Genomic DNA, 22,468 nt, shown 5'->3' on the forward strand with positions numbered 1-22,468 from the left:
AGACTCGTATAAGGCCTTCCACTATGGTAAAGCCATTTTTTGTGACCCAAAACCCATTTTGGGTCACAAATAGTGCTGTGACCCAAATCTCCCATTTATGGTGCTGTGACCCATTTTGGGTCACAGTGTTTTATACATATTTAAAATATGCCTAATATTGATTAAGTGATATTTAATTGATAATTTTAAATTTAAAGTATAATAAAAATGATTGTAGTGATCTTATTTTAATGAGATCTTTAAAATAAGGTCAATATTGAATATATTTAAAATAAGAAAATTTCATAAATTAGACAACATAAGCCTTACAACATCGGGACTTCAACAACCACAAACAAGAAAAACAACACGATGATTTAAAAGAAAAACAAGTACAACATGATCACTAAAACGACAAACAAGAACAATACGATGATTTAAAGAAAAAACAACAACAACAACTGCATTCGACATGACAGAAAATGAATCGAACTTCTTATTCGGAGTCCGATGATGAAGAATTGACACCCACGTAATTATACCAATCTGTGATCTTCTGTTCGGTTTCACACTCATCACATGGTTGAATCGGAGGGTTCTTCCCGCATGTGCATGGCACGGGTGGTTTGGGCTCTGGCAGGTGGTTCAACCATTGGTGGCGAAGATTTGGGTGGTTGGCTAGATCCTTGAGCTCCAATCTCTTGCAAAATGCACACAAAGGGACCAAAATATCATCCGAACACTTGCAGCACCTCCAGTCTGGTTCTTTTGCACGCTCCATCATTAAACAATAATCGCACAATGGTGCAGCACAGTTAGGAAGGCACTTACAGAAGCTTTGATCGCACTGTTGTTTGGAGATCTCACCGGTGCCTTGCTTGGAGATCTCACCAACGCCTTGCTTGGAGCTCTCACCGACACTTTGCTTGGAAGAGGAAGCCATTTCTAAATGATAGTTATGTGGATGTGTTGGCCTTATAGTTAAACCTTGGTATTTATAGGGAAAAAATGTGCATAACTTGCCCATTGGATTCCCTGATGGATAATTTAATACTCGAATCTCACATGTGAAGCAACAGTGTTATGCATGTGATGGAGTGTGGAGTCAGTGTATAGTCTTGTCATTGGTTCAGTGAATTATTTTGCTATATGTGATGGTTGTGTCATGTCATGTCAGGTAAGAGAAATCAATGCCTTTATTTCATTTCAGAAACTGCAACTGACAAACACAAACACACTTAAACGGCAAATACAAAGACAAATAACAAACTTCAGGATCAACTGCGAAGATTAACCTAACAAATCATAATGAGAACAATATGGACGAACCATGATCCAGGTCGTCAATATGTTGGGGCAAGTGGTGGGTTCCCCTCTCGGATCCAGATGTGCTCAATCAAATTAGTTTTTAGGGATTCGTTGACATTTCGGTCCCTAAGCAAATTCCGACGAACATTCATCTCAGGTAATGATGATGGAGCGGCACCGGTCGGACATGGTTCTACACCTTCGTATTCAGCTTCTGCCCTTCTAGTGCTCGCTTCAGGGTCTATTGGGTCATCCCTACCGTCATCCTCAGGGCGCTCATCCTCCACGATCATATTGTGCAATATTATGCACGCCTTCATGATATACCCAAGCTCAATCGGACGCCAATAACGAGCAGGTCGTTTTATAATCTGCCACCGGGCTTTTAAAATTCCGAACGCCCTCTCCACATCCTTCCTGTATCCCTCCTGTCGAGCGGCAAACAACTTATGGTGGGGAAGAACGGGACTGTGCAATGTAGTGATAAGAGTTGACCATTGAGGGTAGATCCCATCTGCAAGAAAGTATGGAATGGTGTAGTCTATCCCATTCACAGTGAATTTCACCCTGTGGTTTCGGCCGGAAATCATATCATGGTTGGTTTTGCATGGTTTCTCCCTGGTGGCCTTGGCCCGTTTTGCATGGTTTCTCCCTGGTGGCCTTGGCCGCGAGGATCCGCATGGTTGGAATGGTGGTGGGTTTTCGTCCTCGCCAAGTGGTATGACTGGATCGGTCTCCTCGGGATCATCATCGGCGGGAGTGTCGGCATCGTCGGTGGCGGGGGTCTCTGAATCACTAACCCGAACAGGAGCATGAACGGCAGCATACTTTGCACTTTCCTTTATTTTTTCCCAAATGTGCACCCATGGAAACTTGAATCCAGTCTTGTTTCGAAAGCCTTCAAGTGCTTGCGTAAACTACAATAATAGAATAAAAATTAAAATATATAAATTTTCTTGTGGAAATGCAAAAATAACTTAAATAAATAGTAAATTTGCTACATTTATAAACAAAACAAAAACCATAATCATACAAATATATAAATATGCTTGATAGATAAACAAAATAGTGAAAATACAATATAATAATATCATTATACAAATATGCTACATTTATAAACACAACCAAAAATAATCATACAAATATATAAATATGTTTGATACATATACAAAACAATAAAATAGTAATACCATTATACAAAGTATGCTTCATTTATAAACAAAACATATAATAATTATACAAATATATAAATATGCTTGATAATTGGATAAAACAAAAAATAATCATGCAAATATATAAATGCATAAAAACTTACCACATTGGCATCATTTGCACCGCTTGCACGCATTCGCTCGGCCTCCAATAAGCAAGCATAAAATTTGTTGCAATCACGCGCAATATCTTTGAATCGTGCTTTAACACCGCCAACCTTACGAATTGTTTCACCCCCCATGTTACGCTTGAAAATTTCATAAATTTGTTCCCAAAGCATGGCGGCTCTAATTTGGGCACCAAGACAACCGTCGGGAGACCTCTCTAGGTATGCCATCACTAGGGCTTCATCTTCAGCTACCAACCAAGCACTTCCTCTTGGAGCCATGACAAAGAAAAAAAAATTTTGTGTAAATTTGGTAAACAAAGGTTGTAAATTGTGATGAAACCATATGAGTGTTGTGTGATATATATAGGCATCCTTGAAAATATAGCTGTTGGAGGGTTTGGGGAATTTTTTAAAATTTTTTCGAAATTTTTTGGCAATTTTTCGGATATTATATCTATTTTAAATGATTTATTAAATATTTGTTATCAAAAAAAAGGATATGGCCGATCTGGACCGTTGATTATCAACGGTCCATTAATCCCAGCCGTTTACACCATTTCCGGCCCATCTAAAAAAAAAAAAAAAAAAAAAAAAAACCCAAAACGCACCAGCCGTTGATCACCAACGGTCGGCAGATCTGGACCGTTGGTTTCTCTCTCCTTCAGCCACGCGTCATCCAAGCAGAAAGGCAGGCGCTGCTTCCGAGCTTGCTTGCGTCAGCCGACACGCGCGTCAGCTTGCTGCAGCTGCTCGTCAGCTTTGTCAGGCGCGGGGCCCACCTCTCACTTCAGCCCAAACCGGTTTCTCTCTCCTTCACGTGGGCTTGAAAATATTTTGGGTCACACCACATTTTGGGTCACAGTCCAGCACAAATATGGGTTACACTTTGAGTTACACTTGCATTTGGGTCACACATTCCGGCCCGTAGTGAGGAGTTGTGACCCATTTGTGGCCCAAAATGGGTTTTTGGGTCACAAAATCCGGTGCATAGTGGAAGGCCTAAGGATGAGTGACCCATGTGTCGAGAATAACTGAATAATTAAGGGCATGCTGGGTTATTGTATTTCCATAACCAAAAGGTTACTGGTGCATTATTCACCTAATGTCTCATCTAGTTAAGGTGGTCCACCCAATTCAAATAGTTTTTGCATTCAAATCTTAAGAGAATTATTGTACTTTTTTGTACTTCACATATATTATCGACTGAACTTGGAATTAACCAGCTGACTCCTCCCTTGAACAAATAATGTATTTAAATTCTTTCCGAATCATGATTTATTCATGGTGTCAAAAAGAAAAAGAATAATTTAAAAATTCCTTATGACATAATAATTTGGATTGGCAGATATTTCATTCTAAAGATGAGTTTTGCTAACCACAATCCCTCAAGTCTAAACCAATAATAAGTAAATTCTACGAGTAGAGAATTGTGAACCATTAATATATGAATTTAATGTTGTAGAGCCGAACTCACTTCGATCAACGGTGGAGAGTGTATGTGGATGAGTGTGGTTAACATTTTCAAATGATTACATATGCATACATAAATGTCAGTCGGCCCTTAAAGTACCCCAAATTTTATAAACACATTTCTTATATATTAATATATAGAGGAAATTACAGATTTAGTCCAGTTATTTTATACCTAGTTCAATTTTGGTCCACAATCTTTTTTAAGTTCTGTTTTGGTCCACTAATTGTTTCACTTGTTCAATAAAGGTTCAGATTTGTTTTCTCAAATTTGGCCTGCTTTTTACCCTATCAAATCTCACCCAAATTCAGCAAATATATACTTGTTTTAAAGCTATGCATTTATTCTTTACAACCATATAAAGATCATTCAAATTGGAGTTCTAAAACTCAAGATAATTGACCCTAAAGTAGGATACCCAAAACTGCCAATTTTTCAAATTTCACCAAATCTCAATTCTCTTAGATTATAATACTCCAAATTTTTTTTTATGACTAAGAAATGATGAAATATAACTTATACTTCAATTATAATTGAAGAAAACACAACCCAAAAGATTTAAAGTCACAAATCTGGACCTTTATTGAACAAATGAAACAATTAGTGGACCAAAACAGAACTTAAAAAAGATCGTGGACCAAAATTGAATTAGGTATAAAATAAGTGGACCAAATCTGTAATTTCCTCTAATATATGTTAAACTCACGTAATCTTACATGAAAAGGTGAAGATTTCCATGTTTATAATACGTCTCATACTCCTGAAATCTCATAGTCCACCTTGACAAATTCTAAAATAAATTGTTTCAGGAATCCTACTTGCTAATTAAGATAACCAACAAGCTGGATCCATCGATCATGCATGGACCACGACATTTACTGTCCTAGGGTTTGTTAGAGCTCGAACTAGTAAACAAGTAAACAACTGCTAATGGATCGGACCAATGCTCTGATCTGATATATATTCGATGCTTCTTGACCTAATATTGTTGTAATTTGACAAAATTGCGTTGCTTTAGAGCATATACATTGCTAAAGGCAAAATGTAAAGCTAAATGCAATATTTAGCTTTCGTTTTTAGCCAAATGCACAAATTTGTACATTGCTAGAGGCAAAAGACAAAAACCCACATAATTAATTTATTAAGTGCATTCATATATACTTTTATAAATTAAAATTTATTAATTAATATAGTTTAATAATTATATCATTGTAATTATTTTAATGAGATCTTTAAGAGTTAATTACACTTACACCTCTTGAGATTTATCGTCTTTTCACACACCTCCTGGAGTTTCAAAAATTACACATACACCCCCTGAGGTTTCAAAACTATTGCATATAACCTCATACAAGAGAAAAAAATAAATAAACAAAAAAAAATATTTATATTGAGGTTGGACCTTACATCTTGAGTAATCTTATTATGCTATTTAACCTCTTAACATGTCTTTTTTGCATAATTTATCATCATTTTTCGTCTCACTATAGGGGGTTATATGCAACAGTTTTAAAACCTCAGGAGGTATATGTGTAATTGTTAAAACCTCATGGGGTGTATGTGAAAAGACGATAAACCTTAGGGGGTGTAAGTGTAATTAACTCGATCTTTAATATAAATATAATATTAAATATATTTAAATATTATTATTGAAAAGAAAATACTTGATATTTAAATATTATTATTGAAAAATAAATACATAATATATTATTGAATATATTTAAATATATTTAACATGCCATTGGCTATGGGCCTATGGCAATTTGGTGGCAGCCAGGAAAAAATATAACCAATTGAATATATCAAGAACGCATTGGCAGCTTGGCTAAGCATGTGTCAGCGCCTGGACCATGCCAATGGTCACAATTTTTTTTCTTTTCTCCAATCTTGGGTTTTCACTTGAAATTTATTATCTAACAGCAACTCCTTTTTTTATTTTGTGGGTTCCATTTGTTTTGGCTTTGCAAAAGATAATAGTAAAATTTTAGGCTAAATTTAGCTTAAAATCTTGCGATGGCAAGAATAGTCTTGCATTTGATCCAGCTATGTAGAGATTTTTTAAATTTTTGGGCTAAACTTGCCTTTAGACAACCATTTAGCATACTAATGCATGCTCTTATTAAGCTCCAATGCATATATGTTTAATCTACCTAATCGCGCCTGCTGTATTATAAATTATTATTCAATTTGATTGATGATATGTGCTGTCTTGAATTAATTCTGGTTTTGAGACTGACCCTCTTTTTTAATCTCTCTCTCCAACCCAATACCTCGGCCGTCTTCAATCTTCATGGCTCATCCTCCCTGTGAGTCAGAGACTCCTTTAAGTTGACAATAGTAATTTATTTTATTGTTTTTATAGTAATTTTACGCTCTTTTAATATTCGTTTGCTGAAAATAACAACATTATTAAAAAATTTATTCAATTGCATGTGTAGTGAGTTGTAGTTGTACACAAAGTAGCTGTTTACCCGGCCATAATAATATATATATAGTTCATTAATTAGTTTGTTTGTCCTCTCCCTACCCTCACAAAGTGTATTATCATTTTCCTTTTTTTGGAACATTTTGATTTCCAGACTCTTCCTTTGTGACTTTTAATAAAAATGTAAAATCAAATAAAAGAAGAAAAAGATTAAGCTGGGACTTGCTATCTTCACCACTCCCTCCGTTTTAAACTTACCAATTGCCATGTGGCACAATCACAAAAATCGTACGTCAGCACCAATCCACCAAGTTGGAATTGTCTTTTTTTATTTTTTGACCAGGAAGTTGGAGTTGTCTTAAAATAGAAAAGTAACAAACTAACAAAGGAATCCGAACTCTATTTGCTAATTGATTTAAGTTTCCCATATATATTGTTGTTCTATATTATATTCCTGTAATGGAAAGATCGATGTTTCAACTCTTTACCATTCTCATGTGAAGCGTGTCTTCATTATTTTCATATAAATAAAACAAGTTTTATACGAGTTTCACAATATTATAAATTTCATTTTATATAAACAAGTTGAGAAAATAGTTGGTTCTTAAAAATTTTATTCTTTATTCTCACCTTTTGCATCATAACCTGCATTAGCAAGGTCAACTTGACTCTATATATATAACCCTATGGGAGAATTGAAATTGAGAATTCTATTAACTCCATTATTGGAATAGTTATATATATTTCACAAATTAATTATTAATTGAGGAAAAACAATAAGACTTAGACTGTCTCTTCAGACTTGGGAAGCACTCAAGCACCTAATTGGTTTGAAATATAATGAAAAGGTAGGCTTTAGGCAATAGAAAGCATTAACATGTCAATTTGAAACAAGCAAACACTAATGTTTTTTTTTTTTTTGGGTCAAGAAAAGCTTCATTAAAGACAAACAAAGAATGACAAGACATGGAAAGCCCATGAGCAAAGGGATTGGAAAGGGAACAGGACAACCTGACCCAATTCCACTAATGTTACTTGCAAAGAATACTTGTTCTAAGTTCTAACCTACCCAATTTGAAACAAAGAATGGTCAAGCAAACACTAATGTTACTTGCAAAGAATAGTTGTTCCAATATTGTAGTTTTCATTAACATATTATTTTGTCATATTCTGATGGAGCTTTAGAGTGTCAAAGAGCTAGTTGGACAAAATGACCATAAAATTCTAAAAAATTGTTGCATCCAATAATGATATATAGCAAACCCCCTATGAATTTGATTTTGTCACTCTAAAATATTTTTTGTTATTTTTTAGGCTTATTTATGCAAATGCCCCTTAAAAGTACCTTTAATTTTTATTTTGCCTCTTTAAACTTTAATCTTCTCACTTTGCCCCCTAAATTTTACAAACTCTATATTTCGTCAAGTCTATCAATGGCTCCGTTAAAAAATCCGACGTATTGCTTACGTGGATGAGCGACATGTCAAATTTTTTGACGAAGTCATTGATGAAATATGACTTACTGAAAGAGTTTGTAAAGTTCGGGAAGGCAAAGTGAGAAAATTAAATTTTAACGGAGTAAAATGAAAATGAAAGTTACTTTCAAGGAATATTTGTGCAAATAAACCTATTTTTTATGGTGGGAAGTAAGAGTGTGTTTCTGACGGATCGGATCGGATCGGAAATAGAGTATTCCAATTCCAATCTAAAAAATTTCAGGATGAAATTTCGATTCCAAAAAATTGAATTTCAATATCTCATTCTAATTCGGATTTTTGGATTTTTTTGGAATATCACATTTTCGAAACTTTCGGTTAAAAATTTAAAATTTTCAGATAAAAAATTGGAATCTTAACGTTACATTTTGTTATTAGTTATAAAAAAAAAAAATAGTAATTATACGCACAAAAAATGTAGGTATTTTTGTTAGCATTTATGTTATTATGATACACATATATTTATAATGCATATGTTTATATTAATAGTATTAGTTATTTATTTTAATACAGTAGTGCTAGATATACCACATTTTTATACCATAATTTCATACCACCTTATGTGGCAACTTACATGGCATTCATACATTGGATACTAAAAAATAAAAATAAACACCCAAAAAGAAAAAGAAAAACTCTGTCCAATAAAGTAATGACACGTGAGATGGTATAAGAAATGTGGTAAGTATAGTATTATTCATTTTAATATATATGTATGTATATGTTTGAAACAATTAATAAATTAATAAAATATATAGTAAAAAACGAAATAAATAATATAATATTAATATAAATACAAAATAAATTGACATAATTTCGGAAATATCAAATCGGAATGCCGTTGAAAAATTTCAGAATTTTTCGGACGGAATTCGGATTGAATTGAAATTTACAGGCACATTCCAATTCCAATTCAATTTTTTTCGAAATTTTCAGAATCAGCATTTTCAAATTTTGGATTTAATTCGGATATTCCAAAATTAAAAATTTTTGAATTTAAATCAGTGAATTAGGAATTTTCAATCAAAATCACACCCTAGTCGGAACTCGGAAGACAATTTAAAACACATCCCTAAATAGAGGGGAATAAATCTGGGTAAGATTCCCACTGCTCAGACAAACAAAATGAAAAATCATGAGGGCCGTCTTCTTTTCAACTTTTTAGGTTCCCTATCAGTCTATCACACGCACTTTGGCCTTTGCTTATTACTAGTGATAACTGATAACCTATCAAGCACTGCAATACAACGCTACACGTACGTTTGAGTTTGAGTCAATCTCCAACTTCTTTGAAATTATTAGCTTCACAAATAATCACAATGAAAGCTACTTTATTAAAGTTTGAACTTTCTGAACCACAAACATTGCGTCCAAGATTTAAAATCCTATATTTAAGCGTTATGCGACGAAAGTAATAACCCCAATAAAGTTATTGGTCAATTTAACTCGCTTTAGCTATTTGTCAATGAAGTCAAGGTTCATGTTTGGTTGGCTGCCTTAAAAGTTAAAACAGGACAAATTAATTATGCCCCAAGAAGTAATGTTGAGTTTGGCATTCACACAAAGGTCACCAACATATTAATAACAATTGTAAAATAATCCTGAATATCATCTTCTTCCCAAAAATAGAAAATAAGAATTTATTCTCCCTTTTTTCTTTTCAGGAATATTCTATGATTTCATTTTCATTGTTGAAACAATGGATTTATTTTGAATTAGTTAAATGGGTTGCTACGGTGATAGAGATAAATGTTATTGTGCTTTTCAGGCTATTACACTTGTATTAATTTATTTTTTATATTTTCAATTTGAAAAATTAAGGTATTTGACTTTTTAATTTTATCAATTGAAGTAATTTTGTGAATTTGTTTATTTTTCATCTAAAGTTTCGTTTACATAAAGTCAAATTCTCATCACGAAGAGTTGTTATTGAGGGAAAAATGATAGTCATGTGTTCATCACTCGTATCAATTTACCTAATAAATTAGCAAAATTAACTCAATTGATAAAATTGAAAATTAAGTACCTTATTTTTTCAAATTAGAAATATACAAAGCAAACTTATATAAGTGCAATATTTTGGAGAGCAAAATGACACTTATCCTATGGTGTTAATAATTGATAAGTTTGTGTTATCTTAATGAACACAATATTAGCGGGTTAATTTTTCAGAAATAATATGACATTGTTTTATTATTTATCAAATAAGATGATTAAGAGATTAATCTGATGCACAAAAGTTAGCGAATAACATCCTGATAAAAAAAAAACCAAATTATAATTTGATATATAAATTTAGAACATGTAACAATTACTAAATCATTAGATTTGGTTGCTGAATTTGGATCACACTACATTCCAGTATTCCACCAACCACTCACTCTGTCTCAGAGCCAAGGGGTCATCAAAATTACTCCCGGTGAACCATAAAAGCCCAAATGCAAAAAATCCCACCAACAACAAAATACAAAACACACACTCTCTCTCTCTCTCTCTCTCTCTCTCCGATTCTCTGTCTCATTCTCATCTCTGTGATTCTGTGATTGTGTCTTTCGCTTTCTCTCTGAGAAGCTCACGCTAAATATTCTAATATTTACACTACTGACTACTGAGTAGAGAGCCCCATCGTCTTTGCTCGCCATTGTTGGTTGTTCAACTGCTGTCTACATTATTATTGGTTATTAAGTATTATTATTATTATTGTTGTTATTATTAAATTAAGAAACTATCCTTTTCCGTTTTCTCGTGGCCTAATTTTAATTAAGAAATCAAGTAATTTCCTGGGGAGGCGTTTCCGCTAACTGGGTTTGGTTGAGTGACTCTGTGTGTTGAGAGAGAGAGAGAGAGAGAGAGAGAAAGGGGGTTGCTTTTCTTGAGTTTACAAGGTGACCCATCAAGGATTCAGAAAGCCACTGAGTAAATAAACAATCTGTTCGGCTTTTCTTGTATTGAATAAACACAAAAAGAATGCGTCATAGTCTTTGATTTTCTCAGAATAACAAGCTGGTGAGATTGTTAATCATTAATGGCTTTGTTTGATTACTGAGACGACCCACCATGGATCTGGAAACTGGGGTTCATGGAAACAATGTAAAGGTGCAATCTTTTCTTCATTTTCGTGTTTGTCTCATTTAGTTATTTGTTTATTTTTTAGTTTGAAGAAAACCCACTTCAAATTTGTGATCAACTTGTTGTTTTATGGTCACAGAAGGAGTCATGGAGAACAATTCTGACTCTGGCCTATCAGAGTCTTGGCGTTGTCTATGGGGATTTGAGCACTTCACCTCTGTACGTGTACAAGAGCACGTTTGCCGAAGATATTGAACACTCAGAGACTAACGAAGAGATTTTTGGCGTGTTGTCCTTCGTGTTCTGGACCCTCACTCTGGTTCCACTCCTTAAATACGTCTTTATTGTGCTCAAAGCTGATGATAATGGCGAAGGAGGGACTTTTGCTTTGTACTCGTTGCTGTGTCGCCATGCCCGAGTGAGTTCATTACCCAATTGCCAATTGGCTGATGAGGAGCTCTCTGATTACAAGAAGGAAAACTCTAGCTTGACACCAAATTCGAGTTTCGGGTCGAGGTTGAAATCCACTTTGGAGAGGCGTAGGGTCTTGCAGAGACTTTTGCTTGTTCTTGCTCTGGTTGGGACTTGTATGGTGATTGGTGATGGTGTCCTCACACCAGCTATTTCTGGTAATTTTGGTTTGTGTTCGTGCCAGTTTTGGATGCAAAGTTGGAATTTTGTGTTTCTGGGACTAACTGGAATTTGCTTTTAAATTGGTGCAGTATTTTCTGCCATTTCAGGGCTTGAGCTTTCCATGTCCGATAAGCATCACAAATGTAAGATTCCAAACTATATTCCAGTTTCTTTTGAAACATTGGTAGTTTGTTAAGAGCTTGAATCAAAATAGAGAAATCTTGTTACTTAATGTAGGTTTTTGGGTGATTCTCTTCGTTTCTTAATTTTCAACCGGATTCCTCTTTAATTTAGTTTCTTAATTGCTGGGATTGAAGGCATAAATTTTATTTGTGGTCCAATTTGTCTCGTTGGATTTCTTAGAGTTCAATGGAATTCCCAAGTTGTGCCTTAAATCGCAAGTTTTTTTGTTTTTGTTTTTTTTTTCCATTTTTTGAAAACTCCATGGTACATCTCATCTTCACCAATCATAATTTCCTTGTATTTCAAAATGTTATGATCTTTTCCTTATTTTTATTTGTCTGGGTATTGCTTAGATTTTACATTCCTAGTTGTCATCCCCTAATCGTCCATAATGCAAATACCTTCCTTCAGACTACCTGCAACTGGTACTATCACTACCACTGCTTTAGACTTGCATGTTGTGTTATTTGCACTTCTAGTCTAGTGAAATCTATAAAGGATCCAAAGTAGTACTCAGTTATAAGTTTACAAATCATCATCATTTTTGCCTTCTTGGTCAATACAAATATGTTTTAAACTTTTTATTTGAGATGTTGGAATATTATTCTTAAGAAGACATGGCTCTGTCTTCATACTTCCTCCTGAAAGTTGGATAATTTGTTTGCAGATGTAGAACTTCCAGTTGCATGCATCATTCTGATAGGCCTGTTTGCACTTCAACATTATGGCACTCACAGGGTTGGGTTCTTGTTTGCTCCTATAGTTCTGGTCTGGCTTCTGTGCATTAGTGCGATTGGTGTTTATAATATACTTCACTTCAATCGGGATGTGTACAAAGCCCTGTCTCCATATTATATGTACCAATTTTTGAAGAAAACTCAGAAAGGAGGCTGGATGTCCCTGGGAGGAATTTTGTTGTGTATAACAGGTAAGTGTGTATGTATATGATTGACTTAAATATATATGTCATCACGTGCTGTTTGCTTAGTTTTCCAATACACATCTTAACTTTTCCAGGTTCAGAAGCCATGTTTGCTGATCTGGGACACTTTTCACAATTGTCGATCAAGGTATATTATTTTAAAAGCTCAAACTATAATGTAATTCGATGATATAAATTAATTAATTTAGCATGGGTTGTTATTTCATCCAGAAACAGAGATGCTTGATTTTCTCTCAGTAAGCAGTTCTTAGAAAACAAGAAGAAATTTTGCGGACATGCTTTTAGTAATTTTGTTTTGCTTGTATGTTAGATATAGGACATTATTCAAGTATATTTTATTGCTTATCTGTATTTGTAACATTGTATGATGACATATTATTTGAGATATACTTGATGTTTTCCTTAAGTTTAGCTTAATAGTTATTCTTTTGGTTCTTTCACTGCACTTCTGTAGTAGGGCTTTGGATATGAGAAAAGTCATACGAGATAAGAGAGTGTTACTTAAAACTATTACATTCTGCTCTTATTCAGTCTGATACCATTGTGAACTGACCACTTTGTCTAACAGATTTTCACATTGTTTGTAGATTGCTTTCACCTCTTTGGTTTATCCAGCTTTGGTTCTAGCATACATGGGACAAGCCGCCTATATATCTTCACATCCCAATATTGGAGGACATTCCAAGATTGGATTTTACGTATCTGTACCAGGTAGACACCTTGATTTGTTTAGCAGGAGATTTCTAGAATTTAAAAAACATGCAACTGCTTAGCTAATCTAGACCCCCATCACTACTTCTCAGAGAAATTGAGATGGCCTGTTCTGGTAATAGCTGTACTTGCTGCAGTAGTTGGAAGCCAGGCCATCATCACTGGATCTTTCTCACTCATCAAGCAATGTTCATCTCTGGATTGCTTCCCAAGAGTCAAAATAGTCCATACATCATCCAAAATCCATGGTCGAATTTATATCCCAGAAATCAACTGGATCATGATGGTGTTATGTTTGGCTGTTACTCTTGGTTTCAGAGACACAAAGCGCATGGGTAATGCATCAGGTATGACCGTATGACAATCATTTACAAATTAGTTGACCTATTAATGTTTGATATTTCATGTTACTATTTAATGAGGGAATGAATTCGCTCAATAACTCTCTTTATCTCATGAATGGGGAAGTTGTTATATATCTATGCTTAATTGATGTATTTTGGGAGCTATTTATCTTAGCCGCAGCCTGAAGAATGTTTCATTCTATTTTTATGGGATTGTGAGTAGGCACAAATTTTATAGGTTGTAGTTTTAAACCCTTCTGCTAGCCACAAGCCCTATAACTGGTAAATATCCTCAAAGCCGGATTTTTTGAATCCTTCAGTTTGATGACATTGAACATATTGTTATACCAAATCTGGGATAAATGAGGTTTGTTATATCTGAAGGATCAAGAGTTTTGAGATAAAATCACCTGTTTTACATTTCCCTTTTTAAACTGTAACTCTTCTATTAATCATCGGCTTCATGCTTAGTTCATGCTTCCACGTCTGCATCTATTAGTGGGCATGTGACTTGTCGCCATAGTTTTGTTCAGAGCAGCATTGTTGTGAAGTCTATTTTTGTGGTATACAGAATACAGCTCTTGCTTTCGAAGATGAGTGTTATCCCTCATTCAGAGGGTCATAGAAGAAAAGTCCCTAGAAAATGACCCTCATCTTTGTACGGAGGCATGTGTCTATGTGTGCATGCACGCAAGCGTACGCTTCCAGGCACATGGTTGCATATGGATGGTTACTGCAGCATCATTGCATAAAAAATTTGAAAATATAAAAGAAAACTACTTGTGAGATTGAAGCATAATTTGGACAAAACTCTTTCGAACTGACCCGATAAAATAAAATGTTCCTATAGAAGATTGGAATATATCAAATGCTTATGAGGAATTGAAGTTCCAATATTAGTATCTCCCCATTAGTGAAAAGAGCTGCTGATTTTTATTATGGATCTAGTATTTAGTTATCCTTAATATGTTGATGCTTTCATGTGAAAGTTCTTTAACCTATAGCTTCATGTGGAACAGGTTTTGCAGTTATCTCTGTGATGCTGGTCACCACCTGCTTAATGTCCCTAGTTATTGTCCTATGCTGGCAGCAGAGCGTCTTTGTTGCGATTTGCTTTGTGATCTTTTTTGGCACAATTGAAGCTCTTTACTTCTCAGCTTCTCTTGTCAAGTTCCATGAAGGAGCATGGGTTCCTGTTGCGCTTGCTCTCTCTTTTTTTATCGTCATGTATGTTTGGCACTATGGCACAATTAAGAAGTATGAGTTTGAAGTCGAAAACAAGGTCTCTATTAACTGGCTGCTCAGCCTTGGTCCCAGCCTTGGTATTGTACGAGTTCGTGGGATGGGCATCGTACACACCGATCTTGTATCTGGAATTCCGGCAATCTTTTCCCACTTTGTCACCAACCTTCCAGCCTTTCACCAGGTCCTAGTTTTCCTCTGCATCAAATCCGTCCCAGTCCCGCATGTTAGACCTGAGGAACGGTTTCTAGTGGGCCAAATTGGCCCAAGAGAGTACCGGCTCTATAGGTGCATTGTGCGATATGGATATCGTGATGTTCACAAAGATGACATGGAATTTGAGAATGATCTTGTGTGTAGTATAGCAGAGTTCATACGCTCAGGAAGCACTGATTCCAATGTTACAAGTGAAGATCTTGGGAAGGAAGATGACAAAATGACGGTGGTTGGGACACGTTCTACTCATGCACATGGGATTCAGATGAGTGAGGATAGCGTAGAAATCAGCATAACAGTGCATAGAGAAATAAGGTCACCGGTACGAAGGAAGAAGGTAAGATTCATTGTTCCAGAGAGCCCAAAGATCCAAACAGGTGCAAGGGAAGAATTGCAGGAGCTAACGGAAGCTAGGGAAGCTGGAATAGTTTACATACTAGGAAACACATACATGAATGCAAAGAAAGGATCTAGTTTGATGAAGAGGTTTGCAATTGACTATGGATATGAATTCTTGAGGAGGAATAGCAGGGCATCCAGCCATGCACTCACTGCACCACATGCATCTACTCTTGAGGTGGGAATGATCTACCATGTTTGATTTTGGTTATACTAATTTATAATGTAAATTGTACATCTTGTAAAGTTGTGCAATAGTTGAAATCCACAGCAGTATCAGTATATGGTGGTTGAAAAAGATATGAAGAAATCAGTCATTTTTCTTGTTCATCATCCTCCTTTTTGGGTTTGTGAGAGGATAAACAACTTGTTCAACAGGCCTGTTAAATATAGTAGCATACTATAGATCCCATAATTACTCTATTCTTAATTTTGTTTCTTTAAGAGGATTTCTTTGCTTTATTATGTGAACATTACCCGCACGATTAATATATTGGGCCGCTTTTGTGCACCATATATTGGCATCCACCGACCTTGAGAACTCTTTCTTAAGCCATGGCCCAAGTCATACCCGGGCTGACTTGGTCCTAAAATACTTGACCCAAGTCCTTCCCATTGTACAAACTGACTAGTCCAATGAATCCAAATCATTGGGCTAGATCAGCCCATAATTTTGATAATCGGGTTAGATCAAACTGACCCGTTGAATTGTGGGTTATCTCTTTATACCGCAAGTAACATGTGATGCTAGGCTGTTTGACAGAAAATATAATTTATTATCTAATCTTTATCTAAATAGAAATGTGTTTTTCTATGCGTTAATTTAAGAGCATTTTTATCAACTAGACAACTAGACAACTAGTTACTAGTTTAGTTATTGAAAAGTTCAAAATTTTCTCTAACTAGATTAAAAACCAAACAACCTTCAGCAAATATTTTAATTCTGTAATTAAATATGTGCATATATCTATGCTATTATTAATAAAACTAACTTGTTAATCGTCACATGTAGAATTCCAAGTATATCCTTATTACTTCTAACAATTGTGATATTAAACTTTAGAAATTAAAAATAATATATTAATTAATTATCTCAATGCAACCAATTATTCTCAATTTCTCATTCAAACATTACTTCACTTTCTTTCTTTTTCTTTTTTTAAAGAGAGAACATACTTCACTTTTTAAAATCTTTTCACATTTACACAAACCACTTTATTTTGTATACTTTTAATTACTTTCACATTTACAGCAAAGCAATAGCTTTTATCTTGAGCAGAAAGTTGAAATACAACAGTAACTTTTTCATTCATTAAAAAAAGGAAGTAGAAGTGACAGCAGCTATATGTGGATTAGTGGATATAACGATTCACAGCTCACGCGTAAGACCCAAGTCCTATTTTATTCGATTAAAATATTGCATTCTCCTCTGGACGCAACGCAACCTCCCTCTACCATCCACACCAACATTCCAATATCCCAATATCTGATGGATAACGAAAGAGTCTTCCCTCTTTCTCTTTACCTTTACCTGTTGTTATTGTTAAAACTTAAAAGTTAAAACAAAAAAAACGAGGGGCTTGGAAAACGATTGCGTGAAATATACGTCTCGAGCATTCACCATTAGGGAGAGACCTGATAGTGGGCCCCACGGCACAATTGGATAGAGGACGACCCAAAAACAAACCCACACCTACCCGCCTTTTCATATCTCCACGAAACGCGGCGACCGGATAAACCCGGGCCCACACCCCACCCTACCCTTCACCCTCGACGTTGAAATTATGCGTCACGTGATCTCCGAGTGCCCAGAGCATGCTCATTGGTCATTGCTCGCTGTCGGTTCTGGATGACGTGGATGGTTCTGGATTATCACTGGTGGGTCCCGCGTAGTTAGGCCGTGGCCGTCGTTGGTGGAGTGCGCCACGTGTCGGGTGTCCGTACTCGGACCGAGTGGGATGAGGAAAATGGGAAAAAAAAAAGTTGGTGAAGAAATCCTTTGTCTGCTTGATTTTATCCTATCCGCTTTGATTTTGAATAACGCGCAACTGTAAAAAACGACAGCCCAGCCGTGTTGGATATAATTACGTGCATGCCATTACCTCAAAATTTTAACATTATTTGTGCATTTCCTTTCCGAAAATTACCTTGAAAGGCTAGCAGCCTGGCACTTCACGAAATACGGCTTTGGCAAGCATTTGCCAAAGGGTATGCATTGTCGTTAAAGTGCCCAATTACCCAAATGTGGGCCACATTGCCTACAACCACAATTTAGCCTTTTTTTCGTGTTGTGATTTATCATTTATGGAGTTTAATTTCATAGAAGAGGTAATAAACTCAAAATATAGAAAAAATGGTGGGCTCACAGAAAACCCAGCTTCCATATCAGGCAAGAGAGAACAACCCATCATCTTCCTGCATGAAACAATGCTCTTTTTTTTTTTTTTTTTTTTCTTTCTATATTATAAGAATTCAAAAAAAATAATTTATTAGAAGAGGATAAACCTGAGGGGCAATATGGTAAAAGGGGTGTGGCACTAATCGTATCCGAATGCAGAATGCCAGCTGGGAAGTGGTGCGGTCGGATATCATAGGTGAAACGGTGTACTGGGTCACGCTCGCCGAGTGAAGCCTCTTTTTTCGAGCCTCCAGAGTCCAGAGAGAGCTTTAAAAACAATGCAAAAAGCATATAAAGTTAAAAACCATTTTAATAAATATGGCCTCTCACAGTTCACGATTTACAACAATTCACAGTTGACAGTGTTTTTGGAGATCCAGCTGTCATTAATTAACACACAGCTCATCTCCTCCAATTCTAACACTTCAATTAATTGTGCAAGTTATGTCCGAATTCAGTCGGAGAAACTACCTTTGTCCTCCATGTACACTCGTACAGCAATGGCAATGGCAATGGCATCTCCTTAATTAGGATTCTCGGTATATTCCCTTTTGTTCCACGTTGATGAAAATAAAAAATGTATTTAATTTTTTTTGTTTAGTTAGGTACTTAGGTATCGTTTGGATAAATAAGATTTAAATAATGCTATAGACTCACTTTACTCATCACATTAGGTAGCCGCCTTTTTAATTTTGAAAATAAGTGGGGGATGAGGGTTTATGTGGGAATATATATATACGTATATATATATACAAAAATGCTTTCAAACTAACTGGTTAGTATGTTAATATAAAATTAACCATCTTGTTGGGCCAACGGCACAATATAATTTTAAAATCTGAACCATCTATTTTTTTGGCCATACTTCAAAGACTATCCTTGTAAAAAATCTTCAAAATCGAAAGTCATTTAGTCATTTGATTATAACAATAATTATTTATATGCTTTTATCGAAAATATTGATTGTCTATTTATTTGATATCAATTAGATGACTAAATAATTTTTGATTTAGTTGATTTTTTACAATGATGATCTTTGAAGTAGGGCCTAAATAATTTACAGTTCGGATTATGAGATTAGTTATGTGGTGATCCCAAAAACATGATTAGCTTCATATTAACTTGTTAACCAGTTAGCTTTAGAGCACTCATATATATATATATTATATACATATACAAAAATGCTCTAAAACTAATTTGTTAGTAAGTTAATACAAAACTAATTTCTTTGTTGGACCCACTGCACAATGTAATCTTAAAATCTGAACCGTCTATTTTTTAAGCTCTACTTCAAAAATCATCTCTGTAAAAAATATCCAAAATCAGAAGTCATTTAGTTATTTGATTATAACAACAACTATTTTTGTGCTTTTATCGAAAACACTGATCGTCTATTTATTTGATCTGAATTAGATGACTACATAATTTCTGATTTAGTTGATGTTTTGCAATGATGATCTTTGAAGTATGACCTAAATAATTGACGGTTCAGATTATGAGATTAGTTATGTGGTGGTTCCAAAAGCATAGTTAGCTTCGTATTAATTTACTAACCAGTTAGTTTTAGAGCACTCCTATATAGATATACTTATGTGCAAAATTAACTTATATGTATGGAATGTATATATATATATATTTCATATTACAATGTAATTACATTATGGTTACCATAGTTAGAATAGTAATATAAATTTCATATTATACATTTTATATAAGGCTCTTGTTATTAGAGAGGTGATTATTAAGGTCACGAGTAATGTGGTCCGAATAACATTACTTGATAGATTTTGGATGATATTAGAGAAATTGCATTTTAATTTAGATCATATTAGTGAACCATATTATATTATATGGTAGATGAGATTCATTTATTACATCAATTATAATGACTATTTGGTAATCACATCACTTATCCTATAATGAGGTTTATTAATGTAAGGGGGGTGTCCCCAACTTAGATTTCATTGGATTTTAAAAGTCCAATGAAATTTAGGTGTTCTCAACTTAGATTTTAATGGATTCCAATGAATTTTAGGTGTCCCCAACTCAGATTTTAATGGATTCCAATAAAATCCAGGTGTCCTCAAAAAGTCATGGATTTCATTAAGTGAAAAATTTTAATGGATTTGGATGGATTTGAATGCATTTTTTACACATAACAAATTCCATGAGAATTCCACCCAACTCCTTTGGATTTTGATGGATTCTATGAATTTTAAAATCCATTAAACTCCTTTAAAATCTGAGTTGGGGACACCCCCCTAAATCTAAGAACTTATCACATTAAATCTTATTGATGGATATTTATTTAGAATATCACGTGTTTAAAAAATAAGGACAAAGAAAATTGTCAAGCTGACATTTAAAGTTGATTTGAATTTTTTTATAGAATAACGGGAATTGAATTTGAAATTTTTTTATTATTGTGGGGAAAAATATTATTATGCTAATAGTTATTTAAATATGTATATATTGGGTGTGAAAAAGAAAATGGGATGAGTTTAACTTTTTTTTTTTTTTTTTTGCGTTAGGTTGATTAATTTATGAGAAATTTAGAGTCCAATCTATTTTATGAGTTTTTTTTAGAATAAGACCGGTAGCAATTTAGAATTTTTAATTAAGTCATTTTATTTTTCTTCTTCAACGGCTTTATGTTAGGTTTTAACTTCAAGATTTTGGGTGGAGTCCAAAATTTCGGGGTTAAAACCTAATATGCAGCCTTTATAAAACCCACTCTACACTCTAAGAGGGAAAATACCCTTCAAATCGGGAAAAAACTTTATTATTAATTAAAAAAACTTTATTATTAATTAAAAAAATTTCTTATAAATTAAAAAAAATTTCTTATAAATTTTAAAATACACTCGGTTTCTATCTAAAAACTGTTTTTATAAAAGATCTAAGCCTAATTATCTGTTAATTTATTAAGTACAACTAGAATTGTCCTACTGTTATTAATTTATTACCTTGACATTCATATTTAAATTGTGTTGTTTTGGCCAAAAAATAAAAAATTGTGTTGTTAGGGGAAGTACATGAACCGGAACGTTGATTGAACAGTGTAAAGCCTTTTCATGTGTAGATTATCACAATCCAGTCACTATTGGCGTGCATAGAAATACAGAGTTGGGGGTTTTGTCTCAATTAAATTAGTAGTTTCAACAGCTCAATGATTTTATCTTATTACATGTTGCAGACAACGATGCAATTGGTTGAACCATAAGGCTAAAGTACATAGTCAAATTAAAAAAATAACTCAAAGGACATTTGACCTAAACTTTCTACACTTTTAAATTAAAATAATCAGTATAAAAAAATACTATGTATAGAGAAAGGCTCAAATTACACTGTTGGAGGATAATGTTGTTTAATAAACTTTTATTTTTAGAATTTAATAAAACTTGAGGTACTACTTTTAGTCTCTGAAGTCTATTAAAGGTGTTTAGGTTAACCAAGCTACCCTTTTAGTGAACTTCCCACACACTTTGAATTGAAGTAAATATAAAATATTGGCTCACCTACACAGCCTACACTCATCAAATTGTAGCGTAGCATAAATTAAGTTGCCTTGAATTGGTCATTTATTTTGGACGACAAATTTTGACTACTCATTCGTTCATGAAACCGTGAAACCAATCTACATCAATCTCCATTTTATAATAGGCCTCGAGATACACACGTATCATTGGTGTGAACTTGGAAGAGGGATCCAAGTAATCCAACCAACCATCACTTATTATTGGTAAGTCTATGAATTTCTTACTTTACCTGCATCAATTTTATTTTATTTATAATTATTATCGCAAATGAATGTTATACTTATAAATGCATATTAATTTATCGCATATGAGGGTTTCAACCGCAATATTTTGTTGTTTGGACCAATATAATCTATTTTTTGAGAAAAAGTATAATCGTTATATTGTCTCATGATATAACTAATATACATGATATGAATGATTATGTTTTTTTTTTTTTGGTAAGGTATAATTGTGAAAAGTAATTAATTAAAATGTAATTATGAAAAGTTTTATTGACTTATTTATAATTAACCTTACTATTAATAACGTTCACTTATATTATAACATGTGAGTTAGTTTTATCACGTGACAGTATAACAGTTATACGTAATAATTACTCTCTATCAAGATTATATCACAAATTGGGTGATGTTGAATGAGTTCACAACCAAAATATATGACTAACGATTTTATTCAAAAGTCACAAGATAGTCTACAAGTATTATTAGGTTTTAGGTTTTACATTTTCTGAATACAAATACAAATATAATTATAAAATTATTAAACTAAGAGAATTAAAAATATATATT

General features: G+C 34.0%; 2 protein-coding genes across 2 annotated transcripts; one reads left to right on the forward strand and one right to left on the reverse strand.

Annotated features, from left to right (window-relative positions):
- Window positions 1-1,322: 1,322 nt before the first annotated feature.
- On the reverse strand, window positions 1,323-1,877 carry LOC147295005 (uncharacterized). The gene has a single exon (XM_086231232.1). The coding sequence runs from the start codon at window positions 1,875-1,877 to the stop codon at window positions 1,323-1,325; it is 555 nt and encodes a 184-aa protein (XP_086087358.1).
- Window positions 1,878-10,487: 8,610 nt separating this feature from the next.
- Window positions 10,488-16,158, forward strand: LOC147295006 (potassium transporter 6-like). Its single transcript, XM_086230336.1, has 8 exons — window positions 10,488-11,096; window positions 11,209-11,698; window positions 11,792-11,845; window positions 12,553-12,813; window positions 12,903-12,955; window positions 13,416-13,539; window positions 13,632-13,886; window positions 14,903-16,158. The coding sequence occupies exons 1-8, from the start codon at window positions 11,058-11,060 to the stop codon at window positions 15,940-15,942; spliced, it is 2,316 nt and encodes a 771-aa protein (XP_086086462.1). The 5' UTR covers window positions 10,488-11,057; the 3' UTR covers window positions 15,943-16,158.
- The last annotated feature ends 6,310 nt before the right edge of the window (window positions 16,159-22,468 follow it).

The sequence above is a fragment of the Dryas octopetala genome, chromosome 2 (assembly GCF_963921425.1).
Source record: "Dryas octopetala chromosome 2, drDryOcto1.1, whole genome shotgun sequence".
In the NCBI taxonomy this organism is placed as follows: Eukaryota; Viridiplantae; Streptophyta; class Magnoliopsida; order Rosales; family Rosaceae; genus Dryas; species Dryas octopetala.

What these genes read in the sequence shown, in the direction of transcription:
- LOC147295005 (XM_086231232.1), bottom strand. Translation starts at nt 1,877, where the DNA reads ATGATTTCCGGCCGAAACCACAGGGTGAAATTCACTGTGAATGGGATA.
- LOC147295006 (XM_086230336.1), top strand. Translation starts at nt 11,058, where the DNA reads ATGGATCTGGAAACTGGGGTTCATGGAAACAATGTAAAG. An exon ending in CCTCACACCAGCTATTTCTG is followed by an intron (nt 11,699 to 11,791) that starts GTAATTTTGGTT and finishes AAATTGGTGCAG; the next exon opens with TATTTTCTGCCATTTCAGGG. An exon ending in GTCCGATAAGCATCACAAAT is followed by an intron (nt 11,846 to 12,552) that starts GTAAGATTCCAA and finishes ATTTGTTTGCAG; the next exon opens with ATGTAGAACTTCCAGTTGCA.